The 24,453-nt window shown below is 36.8% G+C and overlaps 2 protein-coding genes across 4 annotated transcripts in view; one reads left to right on the top strand and one right to left on the bottom strand.

Annotated features, from left to right (window-relative positions):
• The window catches only part of ITGA4 (integrin subunit alpha 4), a 35,141-nt gene extending 24,811 nt beyond the window's left edge, over positions 1–10,330 (top strand). Inside the window, exons 18-28 of the mRNA XM_032114199.1 lie at positions 945–1,095; positions 1,805–1,903; positions 2,345–2,424; positions 2,771–2,857; positions 3,450–3,540; positions 4,225–4,332; positions 4,590–4,709; positions 6,191–6,310; positions 6,822–6,920; positions 7,131–7,250; positions 8,130–10,330. Of these exons, the coding sequence (XP_031970090.1) occupies positions 945–1,095; positions 1,805–1,903; positions 2,345–2,424; positions 2,771–2,857; positions 3,450–3,540; positions 4,225–4,332; positions 4,590–4,709; positions 6,191–6,310; positions 6,822–6,920; positions 7,131–7,250; positions 8,130–8,222 (1,168 nt within the window). The 3' untranslated portion in view covers positions 8,223–10,330. The remainder of the gene's footprint in view (positions 1–944; positions 1,096–1,804; positions 1,904–2,344; positions 2,425–2,770; positions 2,858–3,449; positions 3,541–4,224; positions 4,333–4,589; positions 4,710–6,190; positions 6,311–6,821; positions 6,921–7,130; positions 7,251–8,129) is intronic.
• CERKL (ceramide kinase like) overlaps positions 10,064–24,453 on the bottom strand; it is a 52,384-nt gene continuing 37,994 nt past the window's right edge. For all 3 annotated transcript variants that reach the window (XM_032114200.1, XM_032114201.1, XM_032114202.1), the window contains exons 6-13: positions 19,194–19,268; positions 17,948–18,125; positions 17,617–17,685; positions 17,252–17,277; positions 17,060–17,168; positions 14,022–14,118; positions 12,638–12,813; positions 10,064–11,805 (exon numbers count right to left, since the gene is read on the bottom strand). In XM_032114200.1, coding sequence (XP_031970091.1) covers positions 11,724–11,805; positions 12,638–12,813; positions 14,022–14,118; positions 17,060–17,168; positions 17,252–17,277; positions 17,617–17,685; positions 17,948–18,125; positions 19,194–19,268 — 812 coding nt within the window. In that variant the 3' untranslated portion in view covers positions 10,064–11,723. The remainder of the gene's footprint in view (positions 11,806–12,637; positions 12,814–14,021; positions 14,119–17,059; positions 17,169–17,251; positions 17,278–17,616; positions 17,686–17,947; positions 18,126–19,193; positions 19,269–24,453) is intronic.

Here is a 24,453-nt window from a genome sequence, read left to right as displayed (position 1 = left end):
AGTCTGCATCATGCATTTTTTAATGAAGAATGAAATATGATTACCAGGGAAAAGCTTTAGTTCAAGCTTTGTTGTAGTCCCAAATGTGCACCTGGTACTTTTGTGTACTTGTGTGTTAAGCTGGGAGGCATCTTTGTGACAGCATATTGTTAATGAGCTTGGCTTTAATGCATGTAAGAGGAGTGACTGGTGGGTATATAAGTAGTAAAACAACGTTCAAATTTAACCTAAAGTTGACAAGCTACCGAAATGTTAACATTGTGTTTTTCTTTAATTTGCTTTTGTCTTGGAACCTATCTGCTTAGGCAGTGCTTTTGCCTTCTGTTGCTTTTATAAGTGCCAGCTTCTTTCCCAAAGGTGTTCAGTGACTAATGCTTTGGTTTCGAGCCAGAATATCTGATAAATGTCTATTTCTAGGCACCCTTTCTACAAGTCTTAATTAAACTTTAATGTCAAGCTGAAGTTTACTTTTAGCCCCTGATAGGGTGTCTGTACTTGTAACATGATTATAGAACATTACATAGATCATAAAATAGGCATGTTTACTATGCCCCTTTTCATATTAGCTCAATCCCAGATCTGGAGTGCAAAGAGTGAATGTTGAAATAATGTGTGAAAATACTGTAGCAGTGGTACATTGCTATTCTGGCCTGTAAAGGAAAGGACTGATCTCGTAAAGGCCAAAAGCCCAACTGATTGATGACAATTTTCTTGCCCTCTCATTAAGCAGGTCAAGCTTTTAGAGGTGCAGTGCTGCAGTTGACCATCATATAACTAGTATTGTACCTTAGTTACAGAATTGAGTAAAACCTTCCCCTTACATCTCCAGCTGGGCTTTGTCAGAACCAACTGAAATTACCTAAAAGAGCAGTGGGGGAAAAGCTTTGCATACAGGCTATGTCTAGAATTACTTTCCATTTATACTATGGTAATTATTTTTATAGGCCTCATGATAAGAAAACATACCTTGGTGTTGGAAGTGTGAAGACTTTATTGTTGAACATTTCTCTGCTTAATGTTGGAGATGATGCGTATGAAACTGTCCTTCACATTCAGATCCCTAAAGGTCTTTATTACATTCGAGTTTTAGAATTGGTAAGGAAAAAATCTCTCAAACAGTAATCCTTTGATATTTTTCTTTTTCAGCCAGGCATTTTTCAAATTATGTTTATGAATTGTTGAGTTTCTTCAGCTACTGAACCTACATCCCTTCATCAAAAGCTGCCAAAACACCAGTTTTTAAGTTCTTAGACTTCTAGCTACCTAAATCAAGTGCAATTTAATCAATACAGGTGACTTCCATAATTTCAGTAACAACTAAAATAATTTTAAAAAATGTTTTAAAATTATTTCAGGGTGTTACGGCTGGTTTTTGGCTGATGATCATGTTTTCAGTGATCACAAAGATCTCATGGAATCTGCTTTTTCCCAAATACACAGGCTTATAAAAAGTCATAAACCTAATTGGGCTCTATTTCTGCCTTTTAAAAATAACTGTTTGCCTTGTAAAACAATCCCCCAGGTCCACCTTTGTGAGGTTGGCTTTTCATGTGGGTGGGTTGAGATCTGCTGCATGTGCCTTAGGTTCGGTAAAAGCAAGAAGCAGATGAAGTAACTGATACAATAATCAATATAATCTGTTATGTTAAAGTGGTGATGGGTGTCCTCGATATTGGCATCAGTGAAATAACACCTGGTTCAGGAGAATACAAAGCACCCAATTTTAGTGTGTACATGTAAATTGAAATGTCCGGAAAAAAAACCTTTTTTCTTTTAATCATTAGTAATTTGTCCTTTATTTTAGGAAGAAAAACAGATACACTGTGCAGTATTAGATAAAGAAATTAATGCAGTGACACTTGAGTGCAGTGTTGGCTATTTATATGTAGATCACGACTCAAAGGTAAGCTATAAATGAAGTTCCTAGATTTAAAAAAACCCTGAATACGTTATGAGGATTTTCATGGGGGAAAAACCCCTTTTTTTCTGAATCTCTTCGTCATTCCAAACTAACATCTTTTACCATGTTGGTATCTGTATCTCTCCTGTTCCTTTTAAAATGAGTTGCTTAAACACTCCCTGCAATAATTCCTTAAGGGACAACAATGTTTGCAAGATGCATCGACTGATTGTGCTTGGCTTCTAGACAAGTGAGCTGACTAATGCTATGGACATATGTGTTAGGTCAATAGAAAGGGAGTAGAAGACACAAAAAGCAAGTATTTTCTTAGTTCTGAATTTTTTAGGGCAGGAAATTCTAAATGAGTTTAATAAGATACTTGAACTGAAACTGTGTCAAGGTGCACTATCATTTAATATAAGGAAAATTTTATTTGTTCTACAGCTGGATTATAGTTTCCTCTTGGATGCAAGCTCGTTAACCAGAGCAGAGGAGGACCTCAACATCATCATTAATGCTACCTGGTAAAGTCTAATAAAAATTGAATGAATGAGAAATACTACTAGCTTTGGAAAACAAATAAAGGAACACTGGAAAGGCTTAGCAAAGCATGATTGCAAGAAAGTACATTGGTTGCAAATCTGTAGAGACAGAGAAATTACCAAGAAAAATAGGTGATAGATATTTAAATAATGAGCAGGTTTCTGCCTGTAAAAAATGTGGGGGGCTTTAGTGCCTGACATGTAGTTACCAATTAAATATTTTTATTTTAATAAGCTGAAAGGTCTGTTTAGCATTTGTTTACAGAAAGAGTGCATAGCATATGATGATACCTTCAATACAGATTTTTCTCACTTTGCATTTTTGTAGTAAAAATGAAGATGGGAACATGTTGCTGGATAACATGCTGACTTTACCTATACCTCTAAAATATGAGATTGAGTTAAATACTCATGGGTAAGTCACCTGTTGGTATACCTGCACGTCCGTACAACTGTTGTCTTGTTACTATTCTAAATTCACAAAGTTTTTAAGCAGAAGTGTGACATAGCTGACAAAATCCTGGGACTGCTCAGCTCAGCTATCCTGCACTCTGACCCAGACACTTGTAAGAGTTTGTTTCCCCTATTGTAAGATGAGACCATTGGTATCTATGGTGCTTCAGATTTGTTCCTTAACAGACTAATGTTTTTTAAAAAGTGGAATATTTTTTATAGAAAGATGTATTTAATAAGAGCATAGCAGATCCTCAGATTCCTTGCTTAACATGAACCATACTCTGGTTTTCTTGTGGGACATTCATGGAGCGTAGTTTTGGGTGAGGATTATGACTTTTTGTGATTCATCTGCCTTTTTGAGAGGAAAGAATAAAAATGTGGAGGGTTTCTATTCCAAAGGCAGATGATGTCTACCCTGTGTTCCTAGATTTACTTAAAAGCAAACTTGGGTATTTTCTTACAACTAATCTTACTGGAGGCAGCATGGAGCAGAAAGTTATGCTAATGATATATAGCAATTCTGTTTATTAACAATTTCTAAATTGCTGTAGGTTTGTGTCACCAACCTCATTTCTTTATGGAGCAGAAGGGAAAGATTCACCAGTTACATGTATGAAGGAAAATATCAACTTCACTTTCCATGTAAGAGTTTTCCTTTGTAAACCCCGTCATCCTTGTTTTGAGGGTTAATGTTTAGTGTATCTCATGACAGTCTAGACAGTCAGTAAGGAAATTTTTAAGAGTACAAGGGCACCATGAGTTACTTTTGTGCATTAGTGATGGGAAGTTGCTGTTAATCCCTCTTAGAACACATTTTTTGGCCTGGAAAATCTTCCACTGAATCATCAGAGAAAAAATTCTTAACACAAGCAGGATTGAAAGTGGTAGAGCAGTCCTGACTTGCCCCTTTTTCCTTTCAGAAACAATTTGAAAGGAATTATGGTAAGAAAAACGAATTAGGAGCTTCTTATAAGAGTATCTATAGCATCAAATTTGTCTCCAGTGGATTAAAAGCAGGAGTTTGGACATAGATCTCTCCTAGTTCCTTTTGCATACTCCCTGGCAGGCAGTCTGTATGACCTCAGGTACTCATCACAGATTAGCACTTCTTACTCATCAGCTTTGGAGGAGTGAAGGGTGCAGTAAGCCCACAGGATGAATGAGCAAAATGTTAACACTCCTAGCACAATCCACTTTCATGACAGCATAACAGACCAGCTGCTACCCCATTCTGTGAAGTTTTATGTATTTATAGATGTATATTTTTGTTTGTTGAATAGGTACTGTTGAAGCTTTAACTGTGTAACTCTACCTCTTCCCCACAAGGTTATCAGTGCAGGACCAAGCATGTCTCCAAACACCAGCTTAGAGATAATGATACCGAATGCTTTTCCACCCAGGGACTCCAAATTATTCAACCCACTGGATATCAAGGTAAGCAAAGGTTACTTAATGTATTACTAGCTGTATAACTCTGTGAAAAAGAGAAGCAGAACAAAGTCAGCTAGGTACTTAGTCTGTGATTTGCTAGCCATGGTGAAGCAGAGTGAACAAGGATAGGATCATCTTCAGCCCCAAGTGTTTCAGAATTCTGGAAATAAAATTTACATTTTTTTTAACCTTTCAGAAATCTTTATTCTGATTTTAATCTGATACTTAAATTCTAATAATGACGTTATATTTATTTCCAGACAACAGCTGGACACTGCTCCTATAATAAATATCCCAGAAACTGTAACACAGCAGAAAATAATGAAAACATATTAAAGGATGTCATCACTTTCTTTTCAAAGCCTACTAAGAGGCACATGGTAAGGTCTGTCTTTTGGCATCAGTGGGAAATGACTGTATGAATGAGCCTTGTACAAGAGTGTATCTTATATAATAAGGTCACCAGAGCCATCTTCCAAGGATGTGTGGTGAGACCTGTGATAAGTTCAGGGTAGTCATAAGTGACTTCAGTGAATGGGGTGAGAACTGAGCTGAGAAAGTTGATTAATGACACATTGCTGAAGTCAGGGTGGATGGCAGGCACCTACAAAGAGCTGCCAAAGGGGTATGGAACTGAGTGAGTGGGCAAACAGAATGGCAGAGGAAATTCAGTAACAAATAGAAAATGATGCATCAGGGAAAAACAGGCTTTATTTTAATTACATGAAGTATGCAGATCAAATATTGATTGTCTTTTCCACATCAAAACAGTGCTATCAAATATAACTAACAGGAGCTAGGTAAAAAAACCCCAAAAGAGTACTTGTGGTGGAAGTTCTTCCTGACAGGTGTTATGAATGTTAGAAATAACTGAATTCCAAGGAAGACTATACAAGTTAATGGCACTGGAAGTCAATAAGAATTACAAAATATATGGAAACCATTTTTGGCTGGGAAGCTATTAAAAATATTTGGGAGGCTGGGAGAGTACCATACATGCCTGGCCTGCTCCAGCTCATCCCTCTGTTCCTGCTCACAGACCTTGCTGGAGATCAGACCCTTGACTACAAAGTCCAAACCAGAACTGCTGTTTTAGCATTGCATTGCTGAGGGTTTGTCCTCATAGAGATCTGTTTCCTGCACCTTGTCTTTGATAAAGTACAATGTTGTTTAATCTGTCATCTTTAAAAAGAAACAAGAACAAAAACTAAAACAAAAAACCAACAAAAAAAACCCCAAACTCAAGAAAAAAACCAAAACCACCCATTTTTTAAATATGTTAATTGGGGACTTTTAAGTAAGTGCATTACAGGGAATATCAGACAATGATTGAGATACACCTTGCACTAGAATATCCAATCAGTACATCAGCATGGTAGCCTTGGATAAAGAATAATGATAAAGATTTAATAAACATAATCATGTACAGCCTTGTGGTTTTGTCTTCTCCAAAGCTCTGTGAAGTGTGCTAGTTGTCAGTGTACAAATGTAAGGATCAACCAATTACACTGTTTGTACTGGATAGCATAGAGTCATTTATCATTATTGATAAAAGCTAATTTGAAATAAATGTGTAAAAATAAACCTTAAACATATAAAAAAATTATGACGCTTGTTCTTTTCCAGTCTTAAAATAATCGAATTTTTGAGAAAAATGATTTGTTTTGTATAACAACTAGGCTGGTCTCTTGCTACTGTGCCTTTAACACCACAGGAATAACAGGGATGGATGACAACCTCGAGTTATACCCTGAGTTTTCAATAATAAACATGAATCTTTTTGTTTTGGTCAGTTCCTGATTGTCTTTATAATCTTAGCACTAAAGTTGATTAAGTTTTAGTCTTTCCCTCCCTTGTACAGTACTGCATGAAGAACGACAGCCTGTGCTTACAAATACACTGCAAGCTGGGAAACATGGAAAGTGGAAAAGAAGCGACTGTTCAGTTGCATCTGGAGGCTACTCCTTTACTTTTAGAAATGGTAACACATGAATTTTTCATACTTAAGGGGAATATTTCAAGGCATATTTGCAGTATTCCCTGCATATAAATTCTAGGTGTTAGTATTTGTTTTCTAACAGTGAAACATGATTCAAACATGATTAAATCTTTTAGGTTTTAACCTATTTTATGTTGCCAATGCTAAGGCTTAAGGTGATGTATGAAAAACAAAAATATGTATTTTAGTTTGTCACATTATGGTGTGCATTGCTTTCCCTATTCTGGCTGGGTTATATAGGATGGGGATTTAATTTCAACTCATAATTGTATTTTTCTAAGAAAAGCAGTGTGGATGTGGACTTAAGTAAAATCCAACCTGGCTTCATTCCAGCTTCTGGAACTAATTCGTTTTGTGCTCAGAAAAAGGCACCATTGTGTGTTTGTGTGAAATTGTGGTTATGGCAGCAGCTGTGTTACCATTTTTGCTGGGCAGGAATCAATGTGTTTAAATTATTTTTTAAAAGATAGAATTTTTTTTTTTTTTTAATCAGGATGATGCATCAGTATTGAAGTTTGAAGTGAGAGCAAGAGCCTGGCCAGAAAAAAATGCAAAAGTTATTGAACTACATAAGGACAAGCAAGCTGCATATGTAAGAATTCTCTTACGAATTTGTGATAAACATGTTGAAGTAGAAAAACCAACAGGGATTAAAATTGTAGAATCCTATACATACCTATACACAGGCAATGACTAGAGTGTTAATTACATGAAAATTTAATTAATTTTCATAGGTTTTTTTACTATCTTTTACGGGAAAAAAGCCCAACAGTTAACACTAAGCTTATTTTCTGTTTTTCAGGTCTATCTGGAAGGAGTGCACCACCAAAAGCCAAAATACCATGTTACTTTGCTAATTATTACCCTAGGCTTGATAGTTGGTGTTACCTTGTTTTTGGTTCTTTCATTTATATTATGGAAGGTAGGTTTTCAGTATTTCTTAGTTGCTCTCAAGTCAGGAATTCACACTATTGAAGGATTTTTGGATCTGGGTTAAAGCAGGTTAAATAATAAATAACGTTTAATTATGATCTGTCTTTTCTAAAGAAAGAAATTCCTCTTGTAACTTGGGGTTTTTAAAAAGTATTTCTCTGGGTTTTTTTCATTTCATCTTCTGCATATTCTACATTTTCTATTACTCAATATCACAGTCCCTTTACAATGTTTTATGTGGCATCTCATGTTTGCAAATGATTTATGTAATTTAATGATATCAAATGGATCATTTTTGTGGGATGGTGCTCCACATTTAATGTCACTTGACACATGATGACTGGTAGTTTAAAACATGGTTTCATACCAGTATAAAATGTTTAAGATTTCAAACTGCAACATAAATACTAAAAAAATTCTGTGCATAAGTAAAAGAGAAAACTAATAAGAATGCAGCTCCTCTGACAAGTGATTAAGAGATTGTTAACTTCTTTACCTACATGGAGACTTTCTCTATCCATCATTTTTACATGGACAGGTAGAAATGAAATAAATTGAACAGGAAAGTTTTATTACCATTTCACATTTTCAAAAGTACTGAATTCTGTGGACTGTTAAAGTTCACAAGCCTAAGTCTTTACTCCATGCAGGAGAGCATTAGCCTCCCAAAAAGTAACAGAAGAAAAAGCAAACCTGCTTTTTTGATGGATGAGTAACACTTGATTACTTGGTATGACAAAGCACTGATAAATACCATACTTCATAAATGCCACATATATGCATTTTTGTTTTAATTATTCTTTTATATGGTTTTGATTTGATAACAAAGATTTGCTGACAACAGATTATGACAAATTATGTATTTCAGATTGGCTTTTTCAAAAGGAAATACAAACCAGTCCCTCAAGACACGAACAGAAGAGACAGCTGGAGTTTTAAAAGTGGGAACAAAAATGACTAAGAAGCCAAATAAATGTTTGATTTTAAAATGAAGAAATTAAAATTCAGGTTAATTCACAGGAGAAACAATCTAGGCCTTGAGCTCACTTGCTCTTACAAAACATGCTTTATTTCCTTGAACTGTGTGGAGGATACACCTTACAGTACTGTTGTTCTAATATCAAAATAGTAAACCAGTCTGTTCTGAGGTCTCACAGTAATATTTGAAATGCCATATATATAGATCTGGTTTCAAACAGACAGAAGAACACTAAAGATAAAGAGAAGAATTACTTACCAGAAAGAAAGTAAAAATTTTTGGCCAATCCTGGAAAGTATGATCTCAAGCACATTAGCATGAGTTATTCTATTAATTTTAAAGTTTCAATAATATTTTGAGCAGGCGTTCAAGAAGAAATCCTCTCTCATCTTGCTTTGGCATTTTACCAAGGGTAGATTAGCTTAAACCAGCAGGACTGTAAGCAGAATGCACAGACATAGAAAATGGTTCTCAGAAGCTCTGGGCTTCTGCAGGTCACCGTGTAAGCTTTGGCTTCACAGGCACAGCCACATCACTGAAGACTCAGACACCCAGGCACGACAGAACCAGGAAAGCCAAAGGTGGATTCAGAGCAGGGAATTGTGTGGGGTAGCCTGGAGATGCAGCTGTAGAAAGATTAACATATTGGAGATCATAATCTGTAGGCATCTTTAACATGATACTTGGAAGCATGACAGAATTACTTGTTCCATCCTTTCCTCAGATAGTGCTGCCATAAGGCTTGGGACTTCTCCAGTGAATTATTTCTATGTGGGTTTTTTTTAAAGCAAGTATTTATTTTTATTTATTTGAAGATTTTTCTATAGTACTTATAATAGTATTTAGTGCTGGCATTCTTCCAGAACCTGAAAAAAGAGACAGGCTTCAGCTGACAAAACAGAGACACATACCCAAAAGACTCCAACTGCAATGGGCCAAATTTTGCCTTTAGCTGTGCCACCCTTTACCTGAAAGTACTTAATAAGGAAGTCACTTGGAGAGCCAGCTTGGGTTCCTGGGAAGGTGTCAGATAAATACCATCCAAACAGGCACCCTCAGCAGCCACTCGGTGGAAAGGCAAATGACTGAACAGAAACATGGATCGAACCACTGCTCTGCTACTCCAGGAAGCTTCTTCAGCTAGCTAAGTTTGCACTGCCACCTAGCTTTGGTGAAACAGCACAAGCCAGGGAAAAAAAACCTTCCTTTGCTCCCCAGAAGAGCTGGAGAATGTACACCTTCTTCAAGAACTGAATCTCTTGCAGCAGAAGGACAGAGTATGGCCCTGAGGCCAGGCCTTGGATGTCTTTCTGAACTGCACGGAGAAAGGAATGTCATCTGTACAAATGCTTTGAAGCTGCACCACCCTCTGGGAATTAGCCTGAAACTCAAACCCATGAGAGTGCCTTCAGCAAGCGCTTCTGCTAAGAGAGTGCTTGGTGCCATAAAAGCCATGTTGCCCACAGATTCCAAAGGTATTTGGGACCATTTTGTAACTTCCTTTCACTTCATTTGATGCCAAAGATGTGGATCACTCCAAAGTATGTTTTCCTCTAATAGCTACAGTGCAAGGACAAATGAATGTGCATATATTTTTTTTAAAAGTCAAAATAAAGTATGTCAAGAATGAAATACTTTCTTGCAAGTCTATGAAACTGTACCAAAAAAAGCTTACCTTCCACATGGCTTTAGTGAATTTTTGCACTTTAACCAAAAAACCTTTGAACAGAAATTAGTTTGACATTACAGCATACTGTGAAAAATATACCTCAAATACTGGAAGAAGCATTCACGTTCTTTTGAGTACAAGCAATGCAAGGAAGTGAAACCAAAGCATTTTATTTATCTTTGAAATAGTTTACATAAGTCAGTACATGTGATCATGATGCCTTGGAAATTGTACACTTTCTATTCAGATCTGATTGTTAACATGTAAATGTTGGCTACCTGTTCTTAGGATATGAAGCAAAATTATGAAGCTTTTATAAACCAGGTCGACAAAAAATGAATGTACAATGTCCTGATGGTGGCAAGATTATAAAGTATTATTTGATTATATTTTATTAAAAACCCAAACAAGTTAACATGAATGGTGTTTGTTCTCCAAGTTCAATTATTTTGTTAAATTTCATTTAATAAATAACATTTAAATCTACTAAATGGTGCTGGAATGCCTTTTTAGACAGCTTTAAGAAGCTTAGTTTGAATTGCCTTAGCACGTTAAAAATATTTGATGGGATAGAGTATGAATTTTAACTGGAGACTGGTCCCTGTGACTTTGACAACAGGTAACAGTTTAGGTCTAGGAGCCAAATCTTCATCTGCAGTACTTAAGGTGCAGTACTTTGTCCTGTGTATTTATCACAGATGAGAATTTTTCACAAAAAGTATTTAAAATCACAGTAGCTATAGATCTCTTGTAAAGGTTTAAGCCCTTGACTTAGCACCATCATACAAGGACTGGATTTCACATTACCCTTGACTGCTTCCTGAAGAAAGCACCTGAAACAACTCATTCTTGCCCTGAAAAAATTCAGCTTTCACACCATTATTTGTGCTCTGCCTTCTGAACGATTCCTAGATCAGTGACCAGGAGAACATTCATTATCCATGGTCCTGCAGACTGAAAAACACACTCTGCTACTTTTCAACTCAAAGGAAGCCAGTTCCCAGAAAAATATAGTCTTAATTTGCTGTCCTCTGAAATTATTGTATTCAATATTAAGTAAGTTACCAAAAATAACAAACACTCAAAAATTGTGTTTATACCCTATAGGGAAATTATAAAAACTTAAGTCAACTCCGAATTATTTATCATAACTTTAGTCTCAGCAACAACAAAAACTATGCTGAATAACATTTCAGTTCTAAGATAGAGAAAATATTAATTTTATACAAAGAGCAGTTTTTAAAATACATTTTAACAAAGGAAAGCTGTATAAGACATCAGCATATTCTCTTAGATTATTTGACTAGAAACATTTTGAGAGCACAAGTATTAAGGCAATATTAAAAATTGTAACTAGAAGTACTTGATTAAAAAAATAAATGCAAAATAAATTGATTTTTATTTTGCCACCACTCTTCAACTAGAGCTGGTGAGTAGAGGTATGGTTCTTCCCTGTTCTGAACTGAGTTACCTGACAACGTGGATAGCAGCAGCAGACTTAGAAGTATCTCATTCTAAAAAAATCTAGACTATAATGAAAACCAAACTTTTTTCTATTCTGATGGACACTTCTCTAATCCCAAATTTGTAAGAGACCAATATAATCAATTTTGTTAAAGCCTAACAGCTCCTATACAGTTAAATACAACCCAATAAAAATATATCATTTAATAAGAATTTAAACCCAGAACTTGAACAAACATCCCAATCAAGCTTCTGCTACAACTGACATCAGTACAAGTCCAGCACATTGGAAGGCTGTGCATAGAGGTGAGAATAGGATTCTTTATTACAGAATTTCCAGTGTGTCCCTTCTATATGCAGTTGCACGTTGCTTGGGAACTCTCCAGGTCATCAGTATTCACTCCATAGAGATCAATAAGTTGAGGATGCACCCTGTGAAGCAAGGAAGTCAAACTTTATCAATCAAACTTCATCAACTTTTGCAATGGGTGTGCTGCTCTTTGAGGTTGGGGAGGAGAACAAATATGTATGAGCTTTTATATGGAAATAAATCAGGGTGAATTACATTTTGGCAATTCCTATAGGATCATCTTTAGAAGAATATATTATGTATCCTACAACATGATCTATCTTTTATTTCACATACCAGACTTACTCTGAGCTGTGTGCCTTCAGCTAACCCTGTGTGCATTGCAGAAAAATGAGCCACTGCCCCCTTAATTCCACGGGTAATCCTCCCATTTCCTATGTATTTGTAGTCTCGTTCTTAGATGCTGGAGACTACAGAGACTATTCTCAAGCAGCATTAAGTTTTCCTCAGTTGAAGAACTACATGTTTTTCTTAACCTTACACATGCTGCTTTTCCAAGTAGCAATCCCTGTCCCAAAAGGAGCTCCTTATGGAGACACATTATATACATCTGTTCTCCTCCAAGAATTGAAAGGGTAAAGTAACAGGAAAGAAGAAAGAAGCAGCAGTAAAGTAACAAGAAAGAAAACTGGAGTGGAAGCTGATGGAGGACCAGGATGGAAAGGCCATGTGAGTTATAACAAACCTTTCCAAAGCTGAGCACAAGGCAACCAGGCAGAGGCCCAAACAATGGCAGAAGGGCCAGACCCTGCAGTGCACAGCAGCTCTATTGTAGGAGCATTAAGAACACCTAACTTTGGTGCCATCTGTGCTCTACAGAGATGTAACACATCTAAGATTGCAGCACTACTCTGTTATGGGTATATGGTCCTTAAATGGGATATTTGACCTTACCGAATGTGAACTTCTGATGCTTCTTTCATTAAGTCTCCATCTATATTCCAAGGGTAATTTCCTTCTGCAGAGGCAGCATTCAGACGCGTATTTTCCTTGGCATCAGGTCCACTTTTAAGCCTTGGTTGTACTTTTACTTCTTGAACTGTGTAGGTCTCAACAAAGGGAAAATTGAACTAAACCAAACACAGATAGACATTAAATGAAGATGAAAGATATAGGTGGCAGCTTAGAACAAAACGGGTTACTTGAAATTTAAAAACTGGCTTTTTTTTTTTTGTTCTAAGTGGGAACATTAAACTCAAGCTTTGACCACATGAGCCATTATATATTCCAGCTAGCATTTACAGACTAACGTGGTGTTTTTTCCTAAATAGTGCCTCAGAAAAAAAACGGTAGTGTTCCATTTGTATTCCCAGATTGGACTCGATCAATCTGCAGGTAAGGGGGTATATTTTGCACATATCAAATATGTGAAAGTCCAAGCAGATTTTTTCCTGTGCTCTGTTCATCGTTACCAGTAATCTTGTCCAAAACCAGGCTACTTAGAATTCTAGTAAATGGTTGTCTTAAGCTTAAAGGACAGCCCACATCTCCTTGTCTGATTTGTAACTACAAAGGCAGACAGAAAAGCAAGGCCTTCTTCCAAAAGCATAACTGGAAAGTTTAAACGATTTCCTCAATTCAGCCATTAGTGCTGTCACCTGGAATTGTCACCCATCTCTCCCCCAAACTCCCTGACTGGAGATGAATTCAAACCCAAACCTTCCTGATAAAATGATTTCACACAATCCCAGAACATTTGAATGAATACCAGTGTCCTTGGGCCATGCAGTGGGTCTTTAGACAGCAATAAGGTCTGTGTTTGAATGCTTCATTTTTCTCTTCCAAGACAGAATAATGACTACAGTTTAGAAAAGCAGTTCTGCAAACATTCATAACTAGATGGAATGCATCCCTGCTAAAAATCAATGCTCACAACCTACTGCCACCAGCACAGCATGCTGTGACCTGCTGAAATTAGCAACTTTACCAATTTCTGACAAAAGTTACATGATGCTGCCCCAGTTGCGCATTCTTGATCTCTGTACTACACAAAATTCAGCCAGCATGCGTTTCCTTATTGTGGTGAAAGGGCTTTACACCCATAAAACTATGGTACAACACAAACACAATTTAAACCACAACAGATGGACTGAAATAGGCTAATCTGTATTAGTCTAGTGATTTAAAAAAAGAAAAAAAAAATCAGATAAAAAGGGGCTAATGTATTCTGACAGGAAGCTAAGTCTCCTTATGAGGATGCTAACATTAACTCTTGCAGCTTGTCTACTTTCACGATTAACTGTTCTTTTTATAATCACCAGAAAGAAATTAACGGTACCTGATTTTCTACACTGGTGTATCTTTTCAGATGCTTTATAAACTCTGTTCGAGAAGTATTTTGTACAACAATAAGAGCCATGCTCCCATTATTCAACCTGAAAAGCAAACCAAAGAGATAATTCATTAATTTGGAAGTATAACAGGCTCTTCAATAGCCTAGATTAGAAAGAAAAACTTCTAAAAGCCTACAAGAGTAAATTAATAGAATAGTCTCAATGGTATTTCAAATCCTTTTGCTGACCCCCACTCCATGGATCAATATAAATTATCCAATGAAGTAATTTAGCATTGATATATTTATAACATACACTGTAATAATAAACTGTAGTCCTTTATCAATATCCATCATTTCTTGAACACAATACATATAATCCAAGAAAACTTTGCTTTTCTACTTAACAGATGGCTTTTAAACATCAGGGATCACAAATTTCTATTTTTACTCTTCTCTGCAGCAAAGTATAACAACTACCAGAAGTGCTGTGAGGCAGAGCTGTACCCAGAAGACATTGCCATGGTGCATGGAAGCCCCCCCAGCACAGACCCAGTGCAGATGGGTTGCCCACCCCCTCCACCAACACCCACGCTGCCCTAACAAAGGGTGCCATCTTCAACTGTGCCACTGCTCAGGCTCTCTTAGCAGTTCTTCGTACAGTTCTATTTATACATTTCACAGAACAAAATGAAAGTTAAGGACTAAGAATTTTGTGTGAGATAAAACAGTCGTGTACTGGAGATTAAACAAGAAGAGCCCCCACAGTGCAGATGCTCAGTGGTTCTCAGTATCTGGTCACCATGGGTATTTTAGCATCTTTGAGAATTGGGGTCAGACAGTGAGCCAGCGTCAATTCCCACATTCCTTAATGGAAAGTACCTGGACACAGAAGCTAACAACTGGAACATCCATGCAACCATGCCTAAGTCCCATTTGAGTTATAGAGACAAATCAGTGTTCAACAAGAGTATCTGGTGAACATGGCAATCCCTGCTGAGACTGCCTTCTGGAGAGAGATGGTCTATTTCCTGTCTCCTGCACATATATGCATACATATATTTATTTACTTATTCAGCATATATGTTTGGAAAACATCTCAAGAGTGTTTAAAAAAATTACCTCCAGCCTACCAGCACTGGTAGTAATAGTTCAGATAGCTACTGAGCAGCTGCATCAGGAATGTTCTCAGACTATGATAACAGCACTGTCTGGGAGGATAATTGTTACATAAACATTGAGCAAGTCACCTGGCACAGCAGTACTTTGCTGATTCAGAAAAGAGTGATGGTGACATTTAAAAAGTTGCCTCCTTATCTTATTTGTTTCAATGAAAGGGCACAGCAGACTATTAGGCATTCAGCACTAGGGCCTTTCATCTTCAGGAATGACAAAGAATTCTCATTAATTCTGAAGGAAGCCCCATCTGCAGTGAAGCACAACACCTATGCTGTGAAAAACACATCCCACAGGGCTCCCATAGTACAGACAGTTAAATGTATCTGGACATGCTTCTGCAAATTTAGACCAGTGTAACTTGTGTTGCAGGCAGCAGCCAAAGCTTGCATCCTACTTCAAATGTCTTCATATGGCAGAAACCTCTTGGAGAAACAAGAGAGAGAAGAAACCTAGATGAGTTCCTTCCATAGTGGGTCCCGAATCTCTAACAATCAGTGCAACATTTTTGTTTCCCATATTGAAAAGACTTACAGTCAATTCACTATGACAAAGGAAGCTCCTGTTTGAGGAGTCTACCCTTCCTACACTACTAGCTGACCACACTTTAAGATTATCTTTTAAAAGAGATGAAAGAACCAAGGGTGTTCTTATACTAAAAAAAATAGGGAGATCCACTGAGCAGCTACACCGGGAGAGAAACGGCTCATTCACACCTGCGATAGTTGCATGGAGTTGTCACAAAATTCCCTGTCACTGAGAAATGGGGCAGAACAGATGGAAAGAGAAAACAAAGCCAAAATTCTCATCAGAATTTTCCAACTGACTGGAATATAAAAACACTAAATGCAGAACAATGTTCCCAAGACAGGACAGCATCAGAGCACTATCTTGAGGAGTATGAGATTAGCGGGACCCTGGTAGCAAAGAAAACTTCTCATTAAGAGTTTAATCATAAATAATTTGGTTCTACATTGTATCCACGAAGTCAAATTCTACAAGAGAAGCCAGTAATTTTGAAGAAAAATACCTCATCAAATTCTTCTCTAATTTTACCTAGTGACAATCTAATGAAACAAAAGAGACTCATTCCATAAACTTCCCTGAGTGTTGGGGGTTTTTGGTGCGCATTCATGCACACACACAAGTCTCTGCATTCTTCTTTGAGGGAGCATTTTGTATTTTGCATACAACTACAAAGTTTGTGCTTGCTATTCTGCTTAATTGCCAACTGGATACAACAAGTACATATATTTATCACCTAAGACCTCTTGTGGTCACCACAAAGAAGGCTCTCAACAAGGAGCTAAAGGCAAAATGAGTCAATGTCAACAACCACATTACATAGTCCTTTTTTTCCCCAAACCGTGCATGTAGAAGCTGCATTTCTCAAGTTCAGAGGAAAACAAAAGAAAAAAATAACAATAAAAAAAGATAAGTGTGACTTTTAGTCCTTAATAACATGAGAAAGACTTGTATTTTATTTTTGCTGGCTGTAGAGCAGAAGACAAAGGCCACTTTTATATTTGAAAAAATAAAATAAAGTCCAAGGGTGAAGTTTCCCCATAAAGCCAAATCCTATGACAGATGACTGCTCGATGACTACTACTTAAGTCAGACTTGCCAACTAATTTAATCACAGCAATTATCCACTCATAATTCTAGTTAGACTGCTTGACCTTATTTGCCTGATCCAAAAACTGATTACAATTCCTGGGATTATCGAGTCTGCTGCAGTCTCTGCTCCCTCCCCCAGCCCAGAGGGACTGGACTACCTAAACATAGGCTCATATTCTCAGAAAAGCCAAGGTCTTAAGGTAAGATGTCAGAATTTATAGACATGACTAATTCTCTAAACCCATACTGACCTCGTATTAGGTGCCAAGCCTCTTGGTGCCATTGAACACAGACAAGGGATTGCCATAATGCTCACATTCAGGAAGTGACCCTGAATTTTCTGCCATTGATCCTTGCTACCTAAATATAACAGAGTAATTTTATATTACTCCAGTTAACTGGCCATGGTTCACTTTTAAAAAATCCTAAAAGCAGAAACTCACCTTTTTTCGTTTTCTCTTTCTTCTTTCTAAAATGGTGGAAACATGTAGGTAAAAAAATTAAAGTCATTTTTTGCACATTTAAGCAACACATAATTTAGGAAAAAAGCAAGATATTAGTGGACCTGAACAAATCAATAATACTGAGTGGAAGACTACCTGGTAACAAAATCCTCTACAACAGTCCACAGGAAACACTTTACAACGTGTACAAGTTTGCAGTTGTCAAAATAAATATTTTAAAATTATATCACCTGTTGATTAAATTTGAACAAAGTAAAGAATCTTATTTTATTTTATTTTTCAAATTTTATTCTTCAAAGACACTTTTTTGTAGCTTTGGAATTGCTTGACTCAGTTTTACTTACCTGTCCTTCTCCTGACAGTCTTCCTGCAGAATTTGTAGAGGTAGAAATGATAATTCACATTCCTCTGGCCTAGAAAAGTATTGATATTTACTATGATGTAAACCAATATTCTGACTGCTAGACAGACTTTTATCGAAGTTAAGATGTTTTTAGGGAGATTCTGAATGTACAGAATTTCTCTTGTCTTTAACTTGTAAGAGGGATCCACATCACATCTGAGTTAACTGTCTGCAATTAAGATAAGCTACTGCTATCTCTTTATCACATTAATTATTGCACTTTCCTTAAGAAAATGAGAAATACTAGAAAAACATAGCATCTCTTGGCATACTTGAGATCTGCCAGTGTTTTGATAAAAGCAAAGTCCTTCCTCTGACTGGAGGGCATCCAGCGGTGCTTCTCAGCCAAAGCCAAAGTCCTCGCCCCAAACCCAAACATGGCCGAGAACCCAAAGCGCAGCAGCTTGCTTGGAGTGCTGAAAGTACACACATCTACTGCTTGAATGTGTCCTACAATTTCATAGAGAGGACAGAAAATAAAAAGGACATCTCTATTTCAAATGACATACAACATAGCATTTCTTTTTCATCTACTTTAGCTGGGGGAAAAAACCCTCCAGACTCTTGTCTCTCTAGGAAATCAAGTTTTACTAACTGAAACTAGAATCAATCTGCATAAAATTAAGATTTTATGAAAGTAGTCATTTCAGGTACTTGAAAACGTTAAAGTTATGGTAAAACATTCAGCTACTCCATAAGGCTGCAAGGGGTCTGACTCTTTATGCACATTTTCAACAACTAGTATCAAAGAAAATGTAATATCACTAATATTTGCATAAATCTCTGCAACCATTTCACCAAATATATGTAATGACTGAACATTGTACTGGAGGACTTATGGGAACTCTTAAATATAGGTTTTAAATATATTCATGTTTACAGTTATAAAATACAAACATATAATTCTTTTCAATATAGGATATACATTATTTCTGTTATAAACCCTGGGCATTTTCCATTAGATTCAGTGCTTCTGATTTTTTAAAGAGAGACAGGTTTGGATTTTGCCTGTAAAGGGTTTTGTATTACTACTTGAGAAACAGAGCAAAGGCTCTTCCACTGCAGACTGCAAGACCAAGAAAAGAGATACTCAAGATGGACCTTCCCCATTTCTCTCTTTTTTTTTTTTAATTTAAAAAGTCCTAAAGAAAGACTGCTTTGAGAGTAATATTAACATTGCCTAAGTATTTGCTATTTCCTAAGAAACAAATATAAGTTTTTCACTAGCAACCTAGTTCTCCTTTCTAGCACAATTACATTTTCACATTCAAAACCCATTTATTGTGCAGACCCAGTGGCAAGAGATACATTTTTTTCTAAGAATAAAGCTTTCTTCTAGAAACTGTTAGTATTTAAAAGAAATAAAACCAGGATAGAATCATTTGGGTTTAAAAGCCTTACAGTATAGTTTACACTGACAGAGCATAGTGCTATGCCTTTACTGAGCAACTGGTTATGACAAACTTCTAAATGCTGCTTTATTATTTGAAATCTGGTAATGAATGTAAAAATATTTACCCATTACAATGTGCAATGTTGCAGTCACTGCATGTTTAATACCATAGAGTGTGTGGGCCAAAATATTTGTAGTACCTGTAAAAGTGAACACAACCTGCTGTAAAAACATGAGAAATGCAGAGTAACAACAACAAATATATACAGTATTTTTAATTACTGCATTTTCAAAAAAATAAAGCTTCCCATAAATCGTCTTGTTAGCAGCAGAAATGCTGAATAGTGTTAAATTACAACCTTTGAAACTTCCAGAGGTCTATAAAATCTTCTCTGCAAATTCATTCATAAGAGTCATAAAAAACAAAAGCGGCGGGAAAAACAAACTTTTCCAAAATTTGCCTTTTTGGGTTTTTTTAAACCATCTCCTTAACAATCACCTCTTATATACCTAAGCGCTGTACTAAGGAACTAGAAGATTATCTAATAAGATGTATTAAGGGAATATTTTTAAGTTGGTAAAATAATACCCATGACAGTGTAAAACTGTACATTTTCCAAGCCAAATGGTACTAGATCTAGTCAAAGACAGCTGCTGTGCTTCTTGCAGGCTGCTTTGTAGATTCTTAGAAGCAATAGTGAATAAAATTAATTACTGCACATCAGCTGCACAAATAAGAAATCAATGACTGAAAGACAGAGAAGGCAGGATGTGACATCTGACAGAGGTGACTTGCATTCAGTGCATCCAAACTCATCCATAGCACTTGTATTGTCACTGCCTGGACACTGGGAGAGGAGAGGAGAGATTTTGAAACAAGGGAGTGAGTAATTCAGGTGGCAAATAGAAGGAAAAGTCAAAACCCAGCAGTGTCAGCACAGAGTTGAAAGAGAGAGTGGAAAACCAGCTGTCAGTTTGCAAAAGAAAGAAGCAGAGTTCTGAAGGCCCGTGACTGGTGGTGATTGACATGTCAAGGCACTTTACCTGGGTAAGAAACATGGAGATATATATATGTAAATTTTGCCCTTCTGCTTTAATGCCTAGGACATAAAATACTGTGCATCAGCTGACTTTTAAACATAAATTTATTTTTTAAATCATGAAAAAGGAACAGTCGTGTATTTCCTAAATGGGTATAGTTTTAAAAAATTTCAAACTTATTTTTCTCATTTCTGTCATTACTTTGCCAAGCAGCAGAACAAAAGAACTCACCTCCAGAAAATAAAGAAGTAGGGCCTGCCACCAAGCAGGCAGAATACTGACTTCTTCATATCACTCATACGGGATGAATAATTCAACAATAGTTTAATTAAAAGAACAAAAATTACAAAAGAACAGTTTAGAACCTAACATTCCCATATGAAAATGAGCTCACACAGATTTCCAAATTATTTTCTTTCGAATTATTTAAAATGCTACAGCAGCAACAGACAATTCTGGATGTTAAATTTGCCCTAAGTTTTATGGAAGAATTGCTTGTCTTTCTAAAGTAGGGTAAAGGAGAGGAAAGGGAAAGACTACCACATTTCAAACGACAGGCACTCAATATTTAAATAAGCACTTTTAAAGCATCACATACCAGATTGAAAAATTTTGTTTATCCCCAAATTCGGCTATCTTTGATGTCATGCAGGTGGTAGAAAAAAAATACTGCAAAGACTGATGTATGTAATTACAAAGCTCTAAAGGCATCATGTCATTCTTATTCAGGAATGTATTGCTGATTTTTTTTCAATAATTTCTCTAAATAAAAAATTGTAGTATAACTGGGAATCCCACAGATCACCAGTAAAGTCCTTAGAGCACCTTAACCTCTGAAAGTAATTCAGGACTTCGTGGAAAACTGCCATAACATCAGAGAGAGGAGCTCTGAGTTTCTGCTATATGAAGGAAGTGAGGTACATCTATTTAGGAAACAGATACCCAAAAACTACAAAAACCCCCACAGTTGCCCTAAAAAGCAATTCTTCACAGAATACAAGTATATGCCCAACACTATTTCATGTTTGAATGACTTCAGGGATTTAGCTTCCAGATCCAACTAGTTCTGCTTTGCCAGTGAAGGTAGCTGAAGATGTAACTCAAAAATACTCAAATATTTCCTTCAATCAAAATTATACAGCTCTTATCAACTGTTACAGGTATCTCTCCAAAACAAAGGAAATCACACACATAAGCAGCAGATCGTTACAAGTCAGGCAAATCACACTTACTTCCTGTATGTTGAAACAGGGAAGTTGTTATTCTGAAAAAAATATTTCACTTCTCACTAAAGATCAAACTAATAAAAGAGCACAAGGTGGAACACAGTTTGGAAGATCAAGCTTGGTATGAGTTTAAGCTGCAATCGTCATTTAGGAGTAATTTATCAATGCAGATGGCAGCAAGATACCAAATGACCACAGCTGAAGTCGGTACCAATCTTCAAACTGACTCTAATGAGACTTAAATCACATTCCTACTAAACAGGATGAACACAAGTAATTGCATCCTTCTCTTAAATCTTTGGAGCTCATTAACATTTGCAGAAGTAAACAAGGCAAAATCCCACCTTTTCACTACTCCAAGGAAGACAAAACAAGTTCTGTGCTCTAAAACGTAAGTACCACATCCACCCTTCCACAAATTGAAGAACTAGACCAAGCACAGTTTTGTGGGAGCAAGCACCATCATATTCTCTAAAAACCCCACTTGGTACATGCCTACCACCATTTTTGGTCCCAATAATGACTGAATAATGTGCCTCATTAACTAAGTCCTATACAAGCAGGATGCCAGACAAAATAACCCAAACCAAAACAAACATGCAAACCCAAAACATGCAGCCTATAAACAAAGCAAAAACTATAAAAGTTATACAAAAATTATAATACAAGCTTTTCTGATTTAAATAGTGATTCAATAATAATGGTTTTAATGCCCTTATTCATACTCCCAACTAATCTTTTTTCTCCCTATGCAAGCTCAAGATATCATTTACTAATAACAATTGTTCCCCTGAACACTATCATATTACTTCAGAGACTAAAAACCTTTGATGCCCATGACTTGCACCCCTCACACATTAGTAAGTCACATTTTTAGTTCTCACTCCAGCTACTCAATTTAATGTGAAAAGGTTTCATCCATACAATTCCAGCATCTCTATCATCTATGTTTTTACAGAAACAAAGAAGATTTTATTACTCCAAAAATGTAATTCTGTTCAAAATATCAATCTATTTTCCTGATGTTGCAAACAACTTCCTACCACCTCCTTCCCACCAAAAGTGCAAAAGCGTCTCAGTAAGGACAGAGTATCTGCAGGTCATGTAAAGCATGACTGATGTAGGTACCAAACAGAAATTGTAGAGAAAAAAACTGTCCTTGGAAGTGCAAGCACTTCTGCAGTACAATTAACTTAATTAACCAGACGGCATGAATATTCATAAGGCTGTTAATGTCTCCCCCATCCAAACAGATAAATGTGATGTAATGACTTCCTAGTCAAGCATAGCTAAAATTCTGATGAAAACTGCACCAACATTTTGGTTCTTTGCCTGAAATATCATGGAAATTAACAGTCCCTCAGTAACATTTTATTTTCTGAATTAATTGGGAATCATGAATTTATTTAAATGAACCACTTTGGACCAAAAGGTTCACAGGCATCAGATATAGATTGTCCCTTGTTCTGTAACAACTGGATAGCTTTTTTAATGTCCTTCCAGTTCCCCCTCCCCTTTCTCTGTTTCCCCCTCCGTACAGTTTCTTAGCAGTAGTTCCCATAGCAACAAACACTCTTGCTAATGGCCAGCAGTACAACTGCAGGCTTCCCCACATCTCATCCATTTGATTTGGACCATAATAAGGCAGCTCAGTAGAGTATTTCAGTAAAAACATACTCCCCTCTGGACCTCTCTCTTCAGGAGGTAAATTGTTTCAAGAGCATCTCCTTCACATCAAGATGATTGAAAGTTCAAAATGCTGTCTTAACTACTTATTATAGAGGCTAAAACCAGATTTTAAGCCACTCACATAATACTACCCTGTAATACAGTTGCTGTTTCTACTTGGCTGGAAAATCATAATAATTTTGTACAATGGATTTCTGGTGGGGGAAAGAAGTTAACTGACCAGAGTTGCATCCTCATGAGAACAAGTATCATACCTACCTGTTTCCTAACTGACTACCTCATGGAATATCAGCAATATGGAAATCGAACAAACAATAGATTATTTTTAAGAACTTATTAGGAATTCCTCACAATATCATTTTATAAATTGTTCTCATCCTCTTTTACAAAATCTATGCCATTCTGTGTAAGAAGCTGTACAGAATTCTTTTGGGTATACAAGTGCTTTCTGACCATGATGCATTTGTCTTAAACTGAGGAGAGTAAGCACCAGTGATGAGGCACAGTGACCTCCACACAACAGATTCAATGAGGTGAGATTCAATGAACTGAGATATTCAGAGTGACTGAGCTGGTAAGTGATAGCCCAACTTATGTACTCAAATTCATTAATTACCCTCATGTCTTTGAGACTGCTCTCTTTACCAAGGGTTTTTTAACCTGAGAAAAAACCTAATGTAATCTTGCTCTTTTACAAGCAACTAATACTCTTTTTATATGTGCAAACCAGGTCAAAGCATTTAAAAATCTGCTTGCTCAGTTCAAAGTGATGTGTTCCTTTTTTTTAGTAGAAACTAAAAACAGTGATTTGCTGTTTTACTGGCTGTAGGAATTTTTTCCTTACTAGTTAAAAGCATCTGAGAAACTATGCCAAGTAGTCTTAGCAAACATCCACACCAGAGAGTAGTGTTCATGCAAAAGTACCTCTCTTCTTTTCAAGAGAAGTGATTCATATCCTAGTCCAGAATCAACCCTGGCTGTACTGATTTGTGCTGGTTTTGGCTGGGGTAGGTTTAACTTTCTTCCCAGTGGCTAATATGGAGCTGTGTTTTGGATTTGTGCTGAATACAGGGTTGATAACAAGGAGATGTTTTTTCATTGCTGAGCAGAGCTTACACAGAGCCAAGGCCTTTTCTGCTTTTTGTACTGCCACGCTAGTGAGGAAATTGGAGGTGCGTGGGAGGGTGGGAGGAGACACAGCCAGGACAGGTGATCCCAACTGACCAAAGGGATATTCCAGACCGTATGACATCATGCTCAGTATATGAAATAGGGGAAGGGTGGGACATTTGAAGGGATGGCATTTGTCTTCCCAAGCCACTGTTACATGTGATGGGGCCCTGCTCTCCTGGAGATGGCTGAACACCTGTCTCTCCAAGGGAAGCAGGGAATGAATTCCTTGGTTTGCATTGCTGGTGCACACAGCTTT

This window comes from Corvus moneduloides, chromosome 7 (genome assembly GCF_009650955.1).
Source record: "Corvus moneduloides isolate bCorMon1 chromosome 7, bCorMon1.pri, whole genome shotgun sequence".
Lineage (NCBI taxonomy): Eukaryota > Metazoa > Chordata > Aves > Passeriformes > Corvidae > Corvus > Corvus moneduloides.
The sequence above is the reverse complement of the archived record's forward strand: the minus strand, read 5'-3'. Positions and strand labels throughout refer to the sequence as shown.